The sequence below is a fragment of the Ciconia boyciana genome, chromosome 17 (genome assembly GCF_034638445.1).
Source record: "Ciconia boyciana chromosome 17, ASM3463844v1, whole genome shotgun sequence".
NCBI lineage: Eukaryota > Metazoa > Chordata > Aves > Ciconiiformes > Ciconiidae > Ciconia > Ciconia boyciana.
This window is the reverse complement of record NC_132950.1, coordinates 1313253-1329518: the sequence shown is the minus strand read 5'-3', so window position 1 is coordinate 1329518 and position 16266 is coordinate 1313253. Positions and strand designations below refer to the sequence as shown.

The window sequence follows — 16266 nt, the reverse complement described above, 5'->3', positions numbered from 1 at the left end:
CTAAACACGTTTGTTGCAAACAGTTGCCAACACTTTTGCCTTTTTTGTTTGTTTGTTTATGACTGATGGAGTGTCTTTTTTCCTGCTTTTCCCTCTTATTCTTGTCTGTAAAACTGTAGTGAATTTTTCACATTTTTACTCTACCGAAACCCAAGGCTTGGAAGCAGGGTACTATATAGATTTCTGTCTCAAAGTGGGGATTCTTTAGAAAAAAGAAATAGAAAAAGGCCACCACCACCAAGTCTGTTTTAAACAATTCCCAAACTCTGATCTCCATGAAAATCAGACTTTCGTTATAGTCAATTAAGATTTCCCTCAACAAAATGACAGCAGTGCAGTGAAAGAGATGATTTTGTTACAAGAACATGAAGTATCCGGGCAAGCCAAAGGTAGTGTCCTCTGGTGACACCTGAATTGCAGATCCTTACATGTCCTTTTCTCTGTGCAGAGGAAGGACGGATCCTGACATCTGGTGCTGGCTTAGGATTTGAGGACTGGTGGAGCCTCTGCTCTGAAAGAAAATCCTTCCTGACGTTGGGAGTGCAGGGGATATGGGATTTGAAGCCAGAACTGTTGCCCTTGAAACTCCCCTGCATGAAACATGCCACCTGCTCCATCACCTAATGGTGCCTTTCAAAGGCATCAAAGTGCATTCAAAGAAAAAAGATACCTGCCCCAACAAAACCAGCACCAGAGATGTACTCTGGTACTCAGAGGTGCTGGGGAGTCTGACCCCTTCAGCAAGGAGTCCACAACAAGCAAGAAACTCTCTCCCCAGTCCATGTTCCAGGTACCCATGTACACATCAGACAATGATCATACACGTTTACCTTTCCTACACAATGCTCCTTACATTTCTAAGCAAAACGCAGAGAAAACCACAGTGCAGTTCCTATTTCACTCGTCAGGTATGGGCAAAAAAATCCCAATGACATGCAGAGATGCAGACTGAGTTTATATATAAGCTGGCATAGAAAAAATAACCTCTGTACCGTAAGAGCTGGATGGAGTATATGTATGTGAGTGCTCCAGAGTGTATGTAAAGCCAAATCACCACCTGCCAGGACAGTTGTACACTGTCATCCAGCAGGCAGGATGCCTCTTGATATAAACTGCCTGCTTTAAACAGACTTTGAACCAAAGCTGTAGTGTGTTTCTGAAGGCTAAATGTATAAGTAAGCTGGTTGAAGCTACAAAACACAGTCGGACAAAGAAGTCTTGCTTTTCTCCTGCTATTGGTGACAGTCCTGCTTTGGTTCACAAGTGCTTTCAAAATTTTATAATTTCCAGTGTCTCCAGTTTTGAGGTCTGACTTTGATCCTGATGACTCGAGAGAACTGATTTTGTTACAGGGAAAGATGTGTACTGGTGAAAATGAGGTCCCTTCATATAAACAGATAAAAATGAGGCCACTCAAACATTATTGCTCACTCCTGCCCACTGGCAACTTCATACACTGCAAAGGGGTTACAGGGATGTGACAGTCTCACTGTCCAAGGACAACCTTACCACCACCATCCAGGCCATGAACCTCTCCAGTGTTCATGTCTACACCAGAGGCTGTGACAGCACTTCTGGGCTGGATACCCACACTATGAACAAAGAGAAGTCTCTTGTTGATGAATTCACCACCTGCAAGCAGTCAGCTTTCACTGTGTTGCAACAACAACCATTGAGTGCCATGTACTCAGTCTTTGTCAACGAAAGAAGATTCAATAAGGCAACCAGAACTGTTCTCCTTCTACTGATAACAGCCTCAGCACCGGCAGAGCTGGTGAAACCCTTGGTGGGACTCATCAGGTGACATTTAGCTGTCCCCAGTGAACACATCTCCATCTGAGCCACTTTTCTAGACTTTCTTTATACTGAGTGGAGAAAAATTGGCACTTTTGAAGCATGATGCATCTCTTCCTGAGGTTGATGCCTGAAGCAGATTCCTTGAATTGCACCCTAGAAGTGGCTGTTTCTCTGTGTTAACTCTAAAGGGAGTCTAAGCAGTGTCCCAGGTTAGCTGAGATGAACTGCACGCTATCCACACCAGCTACGTGGCCAGAGCCACTCTGCTCATCACCACAACACAGCCATCTGCGCCCTTGTAAGGGGAAATCTCGCAACACTTTAAAACCGGGTAGAAGGAAACCACACATCCAATCTAAAATGCAGGAACAGACATTGTGAGACACATTTAATTTCTGAAACTGGAAACACGGTCAGGACACTGGAGCTAAGGGGGCACTGGGTGGATTTAATGACTCCAGCTGAGCGCAGCCCAGTATTAGATGTCATGGAAAAGATGGCTGCCTTGGCTCCCAGGCCAAATTGCAGTGGCTTCTGCAGGAGAGGCAATGCAAAGTTTGCAACCAGTCCTTCAGTTTGGTGGTATCCAGATTGGGAAACCCAAGAAAGGGTAGATCTTTAAGAAGTAGAGAACTTCTTTTCTGTGGAAATCACTTTAAGATATTTCAGGTTCAACAACCTGAAAAACAAAGCAGGCACCCACATTGTTGCTAACACTGAAAAGATTGCTGTGGGGTGGAGGGTTTTGTGTGGTGAAAGAGGATGTGCATGGGTGAGGGGATATGCATGGTGCAATGGCACAGCCCCAGTTGCCCATCCTTGACCCCATCCATCACGTTTTGGCACCCAAACTTTCAGCTGCAGCGTTTCCCAAAGTAGTCACCAAGAGGGAGGCCACTGACACAGGCATTAAGTCTGCCCATACTATTAAGCCATCCTTCCTCCCTGAATCTCAGCTTCCTTTACAAGCAGCAGTACAACAACAGTCCCTTACCCACTCTAAACTACACACACTCAGCCCAGCTGCGAAACCTGCCCTGCCAGGAACCACCACCGACCCCCAGCATCACCTGGTACCCTGAACTGCAAAACTAACTCTCTTCCTCCACAGAAGTCGATTTGAGATGGTTCTTTGAAAGGCTGAAACAGCGGCACCTGAAATCCTGAAATCAAGGGGTATTTGCAGCAGAGCAGCTCACTACCAGCAAGCAATTGTGGCGCAAGATGTAAAATGGCCCCTCCTGGGGTTTAGCAATATCCCACTCCTGTACAGAGGGGCTGCACCAGCCCAGAAGGAGGAGAAGGATGAGGAGGGGAGGCCACGTGCACCCCACACCTGGCTGGCCCTGCTGCAAGAGGCAAGCTGTTATTTCAGCAATGCCATGGTGGTGGTGGGTGGCTGGATCTGTTACCACGTGAAATTGCACGTGGAGACACAAACGCTTTCTCCACAACTCGGGCAAGGCTAAGTTGCCATCATCAAATTAACTCCTCTGCAGGGACAAGAGGAGAAAACTCACATATAGGGACAAATTGCATTAGGTTTATCTACTGGACTTCATAAAGAAAAATCCCTCTCTAAGCAAAACTGTCTTTGTAGAGAGCCAAGTGCCACTGGAGGCATGCACCGCTTGCACACCTTGCCGGCAGCGTGACTCCGACACTGCATCCTCGGCCCCTGCCTTCCCTCCTACACCATCACCCACCGCAGCTTCTCTGTACCCTGCCCTGTGCCACCGAGGTTCCCACATATTTTCTCCTTCATTTCACTCTATTAAAGCACTAATTGATTGACCAGATCATGAGAGCCCAGATCTCTCCCCCGGGACGCTGTTGCATTTGCAGTGACAACTGCAAACAAGATTACGGATGGGCAGTTTTGCATGGCAAATCATTAAAGCATCAGCAGCCGTGCCGGAAGGATGAAACCGCTATGTCCCATCCCAGCCACGTCCCTCTGCTATCCCGTGTTCACAGCTGGCTCTGAGGCCCCCTTCATCTCCCTGAGCCCCCTCCCCAGCCAGTGCCAGATGCAATACTGCACAACTGGACAGCTGCACAGCTGGCCCCTGCTCTATTTTTCCTGCATCTAGGGAACAGAATGCCCTTGGGTGCATGGTGCTGAGCTTGGTGGCTCAGGAGCACGGGGGTTTCTGCTGTCTCTGGCCTGCCCCTGGCTATCCCTCCTTCCTTGCATAGGGGTGCCACGGGATCTAGCTTTGGCTGTCCCTACTCACCCACCAAAGATCATCAAAACCAACATATTCCTCCTCCTGAACGAAGGTATGTGGAAGCCTGGAGAGATGAAAAAGGTTTTCCCAAGCCCAGAAAACATGAGCAGTTGCTGAGCTCCTCCGGTCACAGGACCTGCCTCCCCAGTCCTCCAGCTGTCCCCCCCAAAACTGCGGAGACATCTCTATGGTGGAAAAAAAGAGATCTCTGAGCAGCATCTCCCCAGCCTGAAGCACCGTGTTGGTTTTCTCATCTTCCTGCTCCTGCAAAGCAGCCTTATTTATCCCAAACCAACCAGCCTGCTCCTGAACACCAGTGAATTATACTGGGTGATATCTAAAGCGATGAATGGGCACCACGTCTAAGCAGATGATACAGTGCTGTCCCCTCGTGCAAGACAAAGCTTCCAGATATCCTTGCACAGGCAATGCATTAGCACTGCCTGAAATGATGTTCGCTGCAGCTTCCACGTGCATATGGTAAAGACAGAGGGAAAAAAATAGCAGGCAGGGTTTTGCCTCTCAAATTATCACCATACAAAGTATTGACTTTTCAAAATAATCTCATCAGTGCTGCTGGGTACAGAATTTATTCTGCATCCGATGCAGGTGCAGCCCTGTTGTTTAACTATTCAAACTTGTTCTGACTTCAGAAAGCATTTTAGCCAAGACAGAGAGGTTTATTTTAATTAAAAGCCTATAATCCAAGATGATTATTACTTCTGTTCCTGTTGCTTACCCCCAGGGACTGGAGATCCACTACACCATGTCCTGTGCAAACTATTTAACAGCCATGCCCGAAGGTCTCTGCTCTTAGAAACAATCTGGGCAGAAATTGTAAATGAATATGAAATCCCAGTTTCTCCCTTCTCTTTTCATCCCTCTCTCTGGCTCAGAATGGCAGGGCACGGTGGACAGATTTGGAGTCTGTTTGCCAAAAAACGGAGCTAATATTTACCGGTAGCGATGTTTGTCTTTTCTGTAATGCTCTTGGTCTAAATCGCTTTACAGCCCTGAATGGCCATGCATTGGAAATGCCTCAAAAATCAGTTGTACAAAACACAGCCCTTACACTCAGCGTGTAACTGGAACCAGGCTCATATTCCCTGAGCTCTGGAAAAACAAATTCTCATGCCTGAAAATCGATCAAATAGCATCCCTCTGACCATGCAATGGCTACCGCATCACTGCAAAAACACTGCCAGACATGCTAAAGAAAACCAGCTTCAGGACAATAAATGTGAGCACCAGCAGAAGCAGCTCAGAGAAGGTGGGTAGAGGAAGGTGAGCGATGGGTGGCCACTTTTTAAAAGGGCACTTTTAAAAGTGGCCATTTTTTTCTTTACATTTTGTTTGGAATAAATGTAGACCCTGTGGAAGCAGCCAAAGGGGATGTTTGCATTGTTGCTGCAAGCTTGGCATGGCAGGTCTGCCCCAAACCAGGGAGAATGGGTCTTCATCAGGTGCTTCCAGCCTTCAAACTCCTCCTGACCGTGATCCTCCATGCTGAGGACTGGCTAATGGTTACCAGGCAGCTGTGTATTTAAGAAAAAATATTTAAGACAGTTTAAGACTGTCTTAAAAATTTAAGACAGTTAAAGATGTCTGTGCAGTGGTACATGTTACTTCCATTTGCACACAGTTGGCATGAGGATGAGAAAACCATTTTGAAACAGAGCAGGAGGCACCCGGGGATGTTCTCTGCAAAATGGTGCTTGGTGTGCACTGCTTCTCACTCGGGAAAGGCAGACTTTCTGAGATGGAGGAGAGTCCATGTTTCCTCAGCTCTCCGGATATCTTTGGTCTATATTGACTTGGCCTGAAATAATATTTGCAGGGATAATTTTTCCCTCCCCCTGAATATCTCCTGACCTGGCTGAGGGACCACGGAGAGCCATTCTAACTGGAGCAGAACTGATTGCCGCTACCTGAGGAAGCAAGAGTCAGCCGCCTTACACGCCGATACGTCTCAATTTAAAGCCCACATGGGAAATCAAGGAATGAAAATACATCTGAGAGACCCTCCGTGTCTCTAACACCTGCCAACACTCAGGTATCGGCTGAACCCTTTTTCTCCCAGGCTGGCCATCGCTCTTTAGGCAATACATATGATAGGAGGGATGCACCCTTTCTCTATTATTTCAAGCCTGTCTCTTCCACGCATGATCCCTCTCTCTCCTCCCTATTATTCCACTGTTTCTACCCCCTCTCCATCTCCTGCAGCCCCACTGCTGTTGTTGTAAGATCCTTCCCTCTGCAGCTTTTGCCATCTGGAACTGCCTTCCTGTATCCCACCAACTCACTCCCAGCTTCGTCTGCAAACGCATCTCCAGGCCCTTGCCTGTTCTTTTGAATTCCTCTCTCCTTCTGCTGCTGTTTATTATTTAACTCCGTCATTGCATTATTTAAAGGGTTATTAAGGTGCACTTGGAACAGAATCTGCACAGAAGTGCCACAGTATAGAAAGATGCACCCTCAGCAAAAATACCCCGAGAGCCAAAATCGTGACAGTTGGGGAGAAGCTGTTTGCATGGAAGAGGGGAAGGCACTTTCTGGATGCCAACATGGATTTTCTCTCACCCTGGGACTGATATAAGAGCCTCTTCAAGATGCCTTTTGCTGCCTGCAGCTTTGGGGTGAGGTTTCCTGGTAGTATTGTCTGGCCACCTGACACCAAGGCAGAGTTGTCCCTTCTTGTCCCACCCTTGCTGCCCTTTTCACCTAGCACCAGTCACAACTATAGGCTTGTGGGCACTATCCCCTCCTTAAAATCAGTCCTTGGGGATGACTGCAGGGGTGAAGTACTCTATCAGCAACCCAAACTCATCCCCCTCTCCCTGCCACTGCTTTCCAGCAGATGTGAAAATTGCACATCAAGGAGATATGGGAAACACAGCCAGGCCCTAATTTTGAAAAGGACTTTGTTTCAAATCAGACGTAATCCCACAGGAGATAATGCAGATGCATAAATGCTTTGCTTAAAGACGAGGTGACTTATGGCCCTGCAGAGGGCTTGGGTAAAGCCAGGTAGGAATGGGCAAAGGGAACCCCTTCCCTGAATGGGACTTCCCTACGTGGTTTTATCCTTGTTTTCTCTTTAGGAATAAGCAGCAAAATTACTGTATTCTTCATGAGCTCTCCTACCCCAGGAGAAATGAAATGTGAGATGAAGCCTTCTCTTCAAGGGCTTTGAAATTCAGGTAAGTGCTATGTAAAGAGATGCATTTTTACGCTTACAAGTAAAAGACCATAACCTTTTTTTTCTGAGACCCTGGAGCACTTGTGCAATTCAGTCAAAGCTTCACTGCCTGCGGACAGACCCCAGGGCTGTCCCTTCCCACCGTGGGGCCAGTTACCTAAGTCTCTGCACTCTTTTCACTCGTCCCACTACAGCTGGGGGGGGGGCACAAGGGCCATGGTCCCTGCTGCATGAAAGAGCAAGGTGAAAGCTGAGTCCAGGAGTCCTACTGCTCTAAAACCAGAGCACACGTCCTCCCTTCCTCAATTCCTCTGAGCAAAGCTACTGCAGGCATTTACATGGGCTGAAGGGTCACTAAATGGCAGCGGGTTAACCTGTGAGCTGAATTTTAGAGAGGGCTCCAGACTTCTCTGCTTCCCCATTGAAGAGGTCAGCTCATGAACTTGATTTTCCCAACGGGTATTTTTGCTTCGTAAACGGCGCTGGTGAGGCCAGTCTCGCCGGGAGGTCTGGAAGGCACCGATGGCTCAGTGGGATGGGATGGTGCTTCCTCCTTCCCCCGTTGCTCACGTGCTGGGATGAGGTTTGCAAGGTGCAATGGAGGCAATAAAACATTTCTGACTGCCACAGTCCTGCCCTTCGTGGTGTGAGTTCAGCTCTCACATCTCCCCAGATATGTTACAAACCACTGTGGCTTCACCAACACAAAACTCTTGCTTTGATGACCGAATCCAGACCAGGATTTCCAGGGTTATTTCTATCACATGCCAGGAGGCCAGGAACAAGTTTTTAAAAGACTTTTAAAAGACTTTTACAAAACTCCACCCAATTCAGTCTGGACAATGCTGGAGGGTAGTAAAAGAAGGCAGAAATGCTTATATCTGGGTTTGATTCCTTTGATTCACATAAACTTGGTAACAGCCAAAGTTTATTAGCAAGCAAAGGCTGTTGGATGATCAATGAGCAGTAATCTCACAGGAAGCCACACATTTAATCCATTGGCAAGAAATGCGCAGCACTGTGTTTTGGGACATTTTTAATCCTCACCATAACAGCCTGGACTGTCCTTGCATCACACTGCATGACAGACGCGAGGCAGCTCCCGCTGCCAGACCTGCCTCCCCTCCAGTGCCTGAAACCGGCAGGACTACCCCAGGGCAGTACCATGGGTAAAACTTGCACTGGCACAACATGGACATCCTCAGCCTTGGACCTGAATTAACCGCAGAAGCGCCAATCAGACATGACCTACATGGCACACCTCACTCTGCTTGGATCATCCCTCCGCCACAGCCAAAGGACATTGAACATGGCACATTTCTGAGAGCAGCTGGACAGGTTCAAGGTTCCTAATTCCAAAGACTCAACGAGAAAAATACTTTTCTCTTTCAAAAATGAATTCCAAAATGCTCCCAAACATGTTGCACAAATAACTGGGTGCTTTGTTATGTTCAGCTGCAGTTCATCCACAGTAAATGCTTTCCCTTCCTCCTACACAGGGCTTAGCTAAGAGCAGGTCCCTCCAGCAACACGGGATCGTCTTACACAGCACACAGCAAAAGGGACCTGAGTAGCCTTTACACAAGCATTCACATTTAGCAAAACGTCTTGTGCTCCTCAACAAATCAATTCTGGAAGCTATTGATAGTTGGCTAAAGTTGCATTTAAAAAAATGACTACTTACCTGCCAGAATATGCTGTCTATTGTATTTCCCAGAAAGCCATCTCTGCCTTCCGATGATACCAGCTTAGGTCCCAGAATAGTCATAAATTCGTCAAAATCGACCTGGCCATCCCCTGGAATGAAAGAAAAAAGATCAACGCTTTCACTGAAGTACCACTTAGTGCCAATGTCCAACATGCTGCTCTGGATCTGCTGCATATCATGGATCCATACATGCACTATGGCACCTCCTACATCAACTTCATGGTGCCTACAGACCCAAATTTGTTGTTATCCCAATGAATGGCACATGTTGTGGAATACCCACACCTGAAGACAGGACCAGGTGATGCACAAATAGAGATGCATAGGTCATTCCCCAGCCCCAGAGAGTTTGTAGGCAAGTCAGTTCTCAAAAAAACAATTTTGGCAGGAGGACAGCATGGCCAGGGCTCTTCCCCTCTACAGAGCTGCCAAACAGCCAGGCCTCTGCAAAGCTTTTACAGGGCCAACCCCGTCCTCCAGAGGAAGGGAGTACACGCAGAGGGAAGAGCCAGACTATTGCGAATCCACAAGGCATTTCATTTCAGCTTTCCATCAGCATCCATCTCTTAAAAGCCCTGTGTGTTCAGCACGCAGAGCAGACAGTGTAGACACAGCTTCAGTGCCATTAGCTGCTCCTGCCATTAATGAACTGAGCCTATGCAGTCCCAAGCCCCTCCAGTATATTGTATGTTTTGTAAATGAGGCATGTGGCTGTTTGAAGTATATCTGAGCATTGTATCAAATATTACTTTTCCCTCAGAGAACTTCTGCGATGCTTAATGAAAATGGTAAAGAAGGGAAATTCATGCCTGTTGAAGGATCTTAAAAATACCTGCTTCTCTGAACAGGGTAGTTCAATGTCTATATGCCTCTTCTTTGTCTATCAGTCCATAGACATATCTTCCTACATATTATTAGGCCAATTGATATGGGTGGATATATTAGCTCTCCTTCAAGTCTGGAAACAGAATCAGCAACTGTAAGACTTTTTGGTTGTTCTTTATTCAAATTCAGCTGGAACTGACTGCATTCACCTCTCCATGTAGTTGCTGTTGCTAAATTATTAGGTGTAAGAAGTGTCTAAAACCATCAGACTAAAGCAGATCAATGCAAGGGCTACTATTAAAATGTCACTATTGACTGCAGTACCTGCAGCAGCCCTGCTTGATAGCTTTACCACATGCACTGCATGCTGCTGCTATCTGTCCTTTTTATTATATTTCATCTGCTTGATCTGAGCATATACACCACTGATTGAAATCTCTCCATGTCCTTATCTTTGCAGAAACACAATGTGAAAATAAGCAGAGTCAAAACGCTCGTTTGCCAGAATAGTGATCTCTATTCGCTAGGCTCTGCCCGTAATTTCTTGAAGACAAAAGTGAATATCCTAGGGGTGAGCCAGCAACAGGAGCTCTGAAAGGAAACACAGCAAGGATTCATAATAGCTTTGATCCCCTAACGTGCAAGAAGACCCCATCCAGCTGCTAACATTGCTCACACCTTCAGGGCTCAGCACACGCTGAAGGGCTTTGCAGGGCCGGAGCAGGCTGAGCACTTGCAGGATGGAGCTCATTTCTAGGACAGCTTATTAAGCAGAAAAGGAAAGGGGTGGGCACCCCATCACTTGGAAAGCCATTCTTTTAAACATTTATGGGCTACGAGAAAATGTGTTCCTTCTGCTTCCCCATGGGAGGCATCAGTTTATGACATCAAGTTGGATTGTATCAGTCACAGCACGTTGGATCACGTTGGGGAAGGTAATGCAAGGTGACAGTGGATTACAGGGCGATTTACATTGCAGTACATCACTTCAAGGGAAAGGCAGCAACAAAACCATATACTATGATGCAAATTGGGTTAAAGAAATTAGCCAGATTAGCAAGAAAACAATTTGTATTTTAAAGAGATTCTAGTACCTGCCCGTGCATATATTTGGTCTATCCATATGCAACTCCAAAATATTGAGTTATTCAATTTGCGTTTTCTACAATGTCATTTCATCCACAGAGGAGAGGCAGAACTTAGTCCTACACATGACTCATGAGAAAGCAGGTGCCAGGACTCCTGGGCTCTGTGCCTGACTCAGAACAAGACTTTGGGCAAACCCTTGCTCATGACTTCCCTGTGCCTTTGCCAGTGATCATAACTAACTTCACGGGGTTTAATTATCAGCTCAATTATAGCATTTTCCACAACCTCAGAAGAACAATGCCATTACAAAATGCATTATCCCCTTATTGACTGCTTTTTCAATTAAAACTGTTAACTAGCAAGGAAACTAGACACCAAAACAGTGCCTGGTAGAAATATCCCTTTAACATTCACTTTAAGCTGCAGAAAACAAACCTTCCTGCCATCAGGATCTCAGGAGACTGCAGCATCATAATATCAAGAAAGAGAACTCACAATTTTGGCTGAAAATTCCTTCTACAGTATTCAACAGCCAGGAGAGAAATATAAAAAACAACACATAGGCTCCAAGACACACCCAGTGCAACTCCGCATGGTTGCAAGGTGAAAATGCCCAGGGTTGCTCTCTACAACCATGGCATAACCAGGTCATGCTCAATACCCACGTCGCCTATAGGATCTATGAGTGTTCAGGCCACCCATCAGCTCCTGGGAGCACTCAGCTGAAATTTGTGTTGGGAACAGTCAAAAGATGTCTTCCTCCTCCTCTGAGCCATAGTCACGTACACGGCGCTACAAGCTGATGTGTGATGCACACATCAAGCATCTGTTCGAGAATCTGCATTGGAGGCAAATCAAACACCGTGCACGTCCCCACGTTTGGCTTTGCTGTGCCTACAGATGTGCTCCTCGCCTGGGAGTAGTTGATATTCAGAGCGAGTGATGTGCAGCTTATTCAGAAATGAACTTTTAGTTGGGTTTAAGGGATGGGAAGAAGGGAGGAAAACGCCAGACTGGAGCATGTGTTCTGCCTACGCTGCTCTCACCTTTGCTTGCTCCTTTCCACGAGCCATCCAGCAAGCCCTGAACAACACTGCCATCAGTGGCGATCACACAGCCCCAGTCCCTCGCTGTCCCCCCAGGCCCATTTATAATCTGTGTGGTGTTCACATCCACCCCCCACCTTCTGCCTTCAAGCTCACATTAACTAGTCTAGCAAGAACTCATCACACTGAAGGAAAACAACCTTGTAAGGAGGGATGGGGCACAAGCAAGTGAAAAGCTATGGCCAGGATGGAGCAGGCTGTGCTCCCTGTCCAGTGACAGTCACAGCTATTCTGCTCTCCCTGCTCTCACCAGTTACAAATGCAGACGAGGTTTATAAACTCAAGCCATGCTGAAGTCCCTGCTTGATGAAGGCACTCACACATTGCAATAACTTACTTACAAACTGGGAGAGCAGGGAAACCTCGAGGCACGGTGGTGTGGGTCAGCTGGGGCAGGGGAAGACCGTCAGGTGGCAAGGTGGGTGAGGACCAGAAGGGTTCCGGGCAGGATGCGATCCAGATGCCACCCCATCCCCGAGTTAATACCCATCAGCCAAGGGATGGTCACTGCTTCTGTTTGTGATCTTAGCAAAACACCAGAGCTGAGCTTAACCCCTGGTTTTAAACCACCTAAAACATGTATTTATTTACTTACATTTATGCCCTAACATTTTTCTTCCCCATAATGCTTCCTCTTAACTCTGGCATTAATGTAAAAGAGTCAGAAGGGGGTTAGCAATCAAGTGGCTGAACCTTGCATGACTAAAACTATGACTCAGAACATCGCTGGCCACATCATCAGAGACAAATCAGATCTGCTTATCATTACTAGTCCGTTAGCATCAGCTGGGTGCTAAGTGCTTCCAGATACCCACAAAGATTTGCTCCCTGCAAGACACTGTCTCAGTTCTGACAAAAACCAGGCAAATGTGATAATAAAAAGGAATAGCAACTAAATGCACTGTCAACAGCCCTGGGAGCAATCATGTGAGCCTGGCTGATTGCTCTATCGTGGAAAGAGGGTGCTGAAGGCACCCAGCAACATCTTTGGGTCCTCTGGGAACCTTTCAGTGCCCAAAGACCACGCATGGCCAGTAAGGGGTCCTGAACCTGTCAAAGTCACAACGCACACTGTTGACACACTGGGTGCAGAAAGACCTTGGTGATAATTTCAGTTTGAAGAGCCCCAGCATCAATGTTTGCCGTCCCGTGAGCTCAGTTTGGCCACCACTGCAGAGCTCCACAGAGCTACAGCAGGGAAACATCAGGCCCTGCATCATGTTCAACATCCACTTATGCCAAGCACCCCAAAGACAATGGAGCGGCAGCTAAGAGCAGCATGAAGCTGGGAAACCAAGCTTTTTTCCAGCTCTCCCAGATGCTGCAGCCCAAGGAAAATTGCTTTGGACATGACAGCCCCAAGGAAGGAGTGTTTGCACCTCTGAAAAATGCCCGTTAGCTCTTCTAAATAAAGCAATGGGATGTGGAAAAAGGAAAAGCACGAATGACTTAACATACAGAGGAGCCTGTAAAACTACCACTGCACTCCCAGGGAGCAAACTCTGGGTTGGACTTGTACGTTGGGGGGAGCCGAAGGAGCCTCCAGGACTTTTGAAGGGGGATTTACTCTCCTAAGCTACTTGCCTTCAACCCCAATTCATTCATATTGAGATTGTGCTTCCAGATCCCCATGCCAAAGAGGTTTCAAGGTACTATCATTCGTTCTTGTTGGAGGTGCTGTGCTTCACTGGTGCATCAGAGCTGAGCACAGAAAATCACAATCCTCCCTCTAAGCTGACAGGCTTTCAGCTCCAGTCCAAGGATTTCATCTTCCCTCAGCCCCCATGACTTTAATGAAGAAGAGAAGGGAAGGTTGTATTTGCTGGAGGATGTTTAGCAGGAAAAATGCAAGCGTTTGAGGGCAGGCAGAGCTCTGCAGTCACCTTGTCAGGGCACCAAGGAGGGCAACCACAGCACAAAATACCCCCAGCTGCACTCTTACACCAAGACAAGCTACACCCATGTGGCCTGAGCCCCATCCTGCCTTTCTCCTTGTACATTTGTCCCGATCCCACAGGATCTACCGTCAGCAGTGGTTTGCCCAGGTTGGATGTGCCAGGCAGGGAGAGTGCAGCAGACCACCCCCAAACCACGCGGGACCAGGAAGAGGAGAGAGGGATCGGGCTGAGGCAGGACGGCAAATCCTCACGTCCCGGGTAGCAGCAGCCTGCGTGTGGGCTCTTGCAAACTCCCCTGCCAGAGCTCTTCTGCTTTGAAGAAATAATTAAACGCTCGTGAGTGCTCAGCAGCGTGAACCCATCTCACCCTCCATCCCGTGGGAGAGCCCCGACCCTCAGCCTTCAGTCGACCGCTGTCTGTCCAGAAGTCTCCCATCGGAGCAGCTCCCTTGGAGGATGTAATTAAATATTCATTGGGCTGGAGAAAGACAGAGCAGGAGAGGGAGAGAAAACGAGAGGGGGAAAATGTGTATGGATTGCATTGCCTATACCCAAGGGCAGAACAGCTATTTACACCTGGTTTTCAGAGCCTTGTGCATTAAACTGGGAGCCTGCATAATCTGGCCTGACTGCTTCCTAAATAAGTCTTTTCCCTGGCCAGTCTCAGGATAATCGGGTTCTCTTTCCTCTTGAAAAGTTTCTTGCCACGGCACTAAAATGATGCACACATTTAAAGAGAGATGAGGATCTGCTGTGTGTAGACTGATAAGTATTCACACTTTTTTTTTTCTCGAATTTGACCTCCAGAGTGCAGCTAGGTGATATATTTAAAGTTAATGAGCTAGTCTTTTGCAGCTTGGGTCCCAGGCGCACACAACACTCCTGTTTATTTTTATTCTCTTAATAGCTAGCTGCAGTGACTCTCTGTCCCGGTCTGTGTCATTGTTTGCGCCCATAAAGTAACCTGTGCAGTAATAATACAGTCTGATGAAGGCTGTTGCTGCTGTGTCTTGAAATGATGGAGAGGATGTGCACAGAAAAACTCCAGCCACAGGATATTTCCCAGACAAGTATTTCAGTTTCAGAGATTTTAAGGTCAGAGGAGAACAGCCTGATGGCCAGCCTGACCCTTTCCCCAGCACAACCCAGAGACTTTCTGTCTAATTACAGCCTCAACCCATAACTTCAACAAGAACTAGGGGAAGTCTTTCATCAAACTTTCGACTTTGAAAACAGTTTTACTTCTAGACATCCATGGAATCGGCTGAAATGAAGAGATAAAGCTCCACTACAATGCTGACACAGCTGTTTTGCAGTGGGGAAACTGAGGCACAGAGCATCACCTTCCCAAACGTTGCCAGAAAGGAGGCTGCCAGCAGAGCCGGGTGCTAGACCTCCCCTGCCTGCCTACGCAGCGATCCACAGGCACGGACGTGCAACCAGTCCCCAGGATGGAGAAAGACGACAACGAGCATCTCCTATTTCCAAAAAGTCCTGTTTGCATTCCCTTGGGAGTTTCTGCCCCAGAGCCATCTGCAGAGGGTCTCTGATATTCCCTTATCAAGGCATACATGTAAAAAATACAATTTCTCGTTTCTCTTGGTCCTTGGGAACAGTGGGGGCATATCCATCGGCCACTCTTTTACCGTTCACCAGCTCTGTCATACATCCTACAGCGTTAATGACTGCCTTTTGAAGGAAAAACTTCATTGGAGCTGAAGGAAGAGGTGAAACATCTCCACTGGAGCCCACTCTGTCCCTTAAGGGCACCTCCATGTCCTGCAGTTTTTAGGAGCCGCTGTGCAGAGCTGGCTGCTCTGGTTCAGTGACAACTATACATAAAAGATTAGCAAATTGTACAGACATATGTTCCTGGAGGAGGAAATTTCCATGGGGTCTGAAAGGCTCAAATGGAGCCCAGAAAGACAGAGCCAGGGGTGCATCTATCATGACAACGAGAAAAGGACCTTGAGAGTTACTCATTTTGACAGCCCATTGGCTCGTCTTGCAAGGAAGAGGAAATGGCTGCAGAGGACTTATTTGCTTCCCCATTAAAAAAAAAAAATCTATTAACTCCCCATGTTTGCCCAAGGGGAGCCTGTCCAGGAGCTGACCTGTGAGACAGTGATTGAAGAGGACTGGGGGCTCTGCCTCTGCGGCACCAGGTGTGACGTGTCCCGTGCTCCACCTCAAGCACTAAAACAAGCAGGATGCTGTTAGTGCTTGGCTAGAAGAAAAGTCCAACAAAAACAGTGACTGCAGTAAAAATAAAATATCCATCAGACACCTGCCAAGCAGCACGCCAGCTTCACGCCAGCCCTAGGAAGCCACAGGACGCCCCAATTACTGTCCCTATGACCAGCTGTCCTGCAGGGAAAGGCACTGCAGAACCTGCTGAGCGTGGCGTGCCTCC

General features: G+C 47.4%; 1 protein-coding gene across 2 annotated transcripts in view; it reads right to left on the bottom strand.

Annotated features, from left to right (window-relative positions):
* CALN1 (calneuron 1) overlaps nucleotides 1–16266 on the bottom strand; it is a 128773-nt gene that overhangs the window by 51073 nt on the left and 61434 nt on the right. For both annotated transcript variants that reach the window (XM_072882233.1, XM_072882231.1), the window contains exon 4: nucleotides 8912–9024. In XM_072882233.1, the coding sequence (XP_072738334.1) occupies nucleotides 8912–9024 (113 nt within the window). The remainder of the gene's footprint in view (nucleotides 1–8911; nucleotides 9025–16266) is intronic.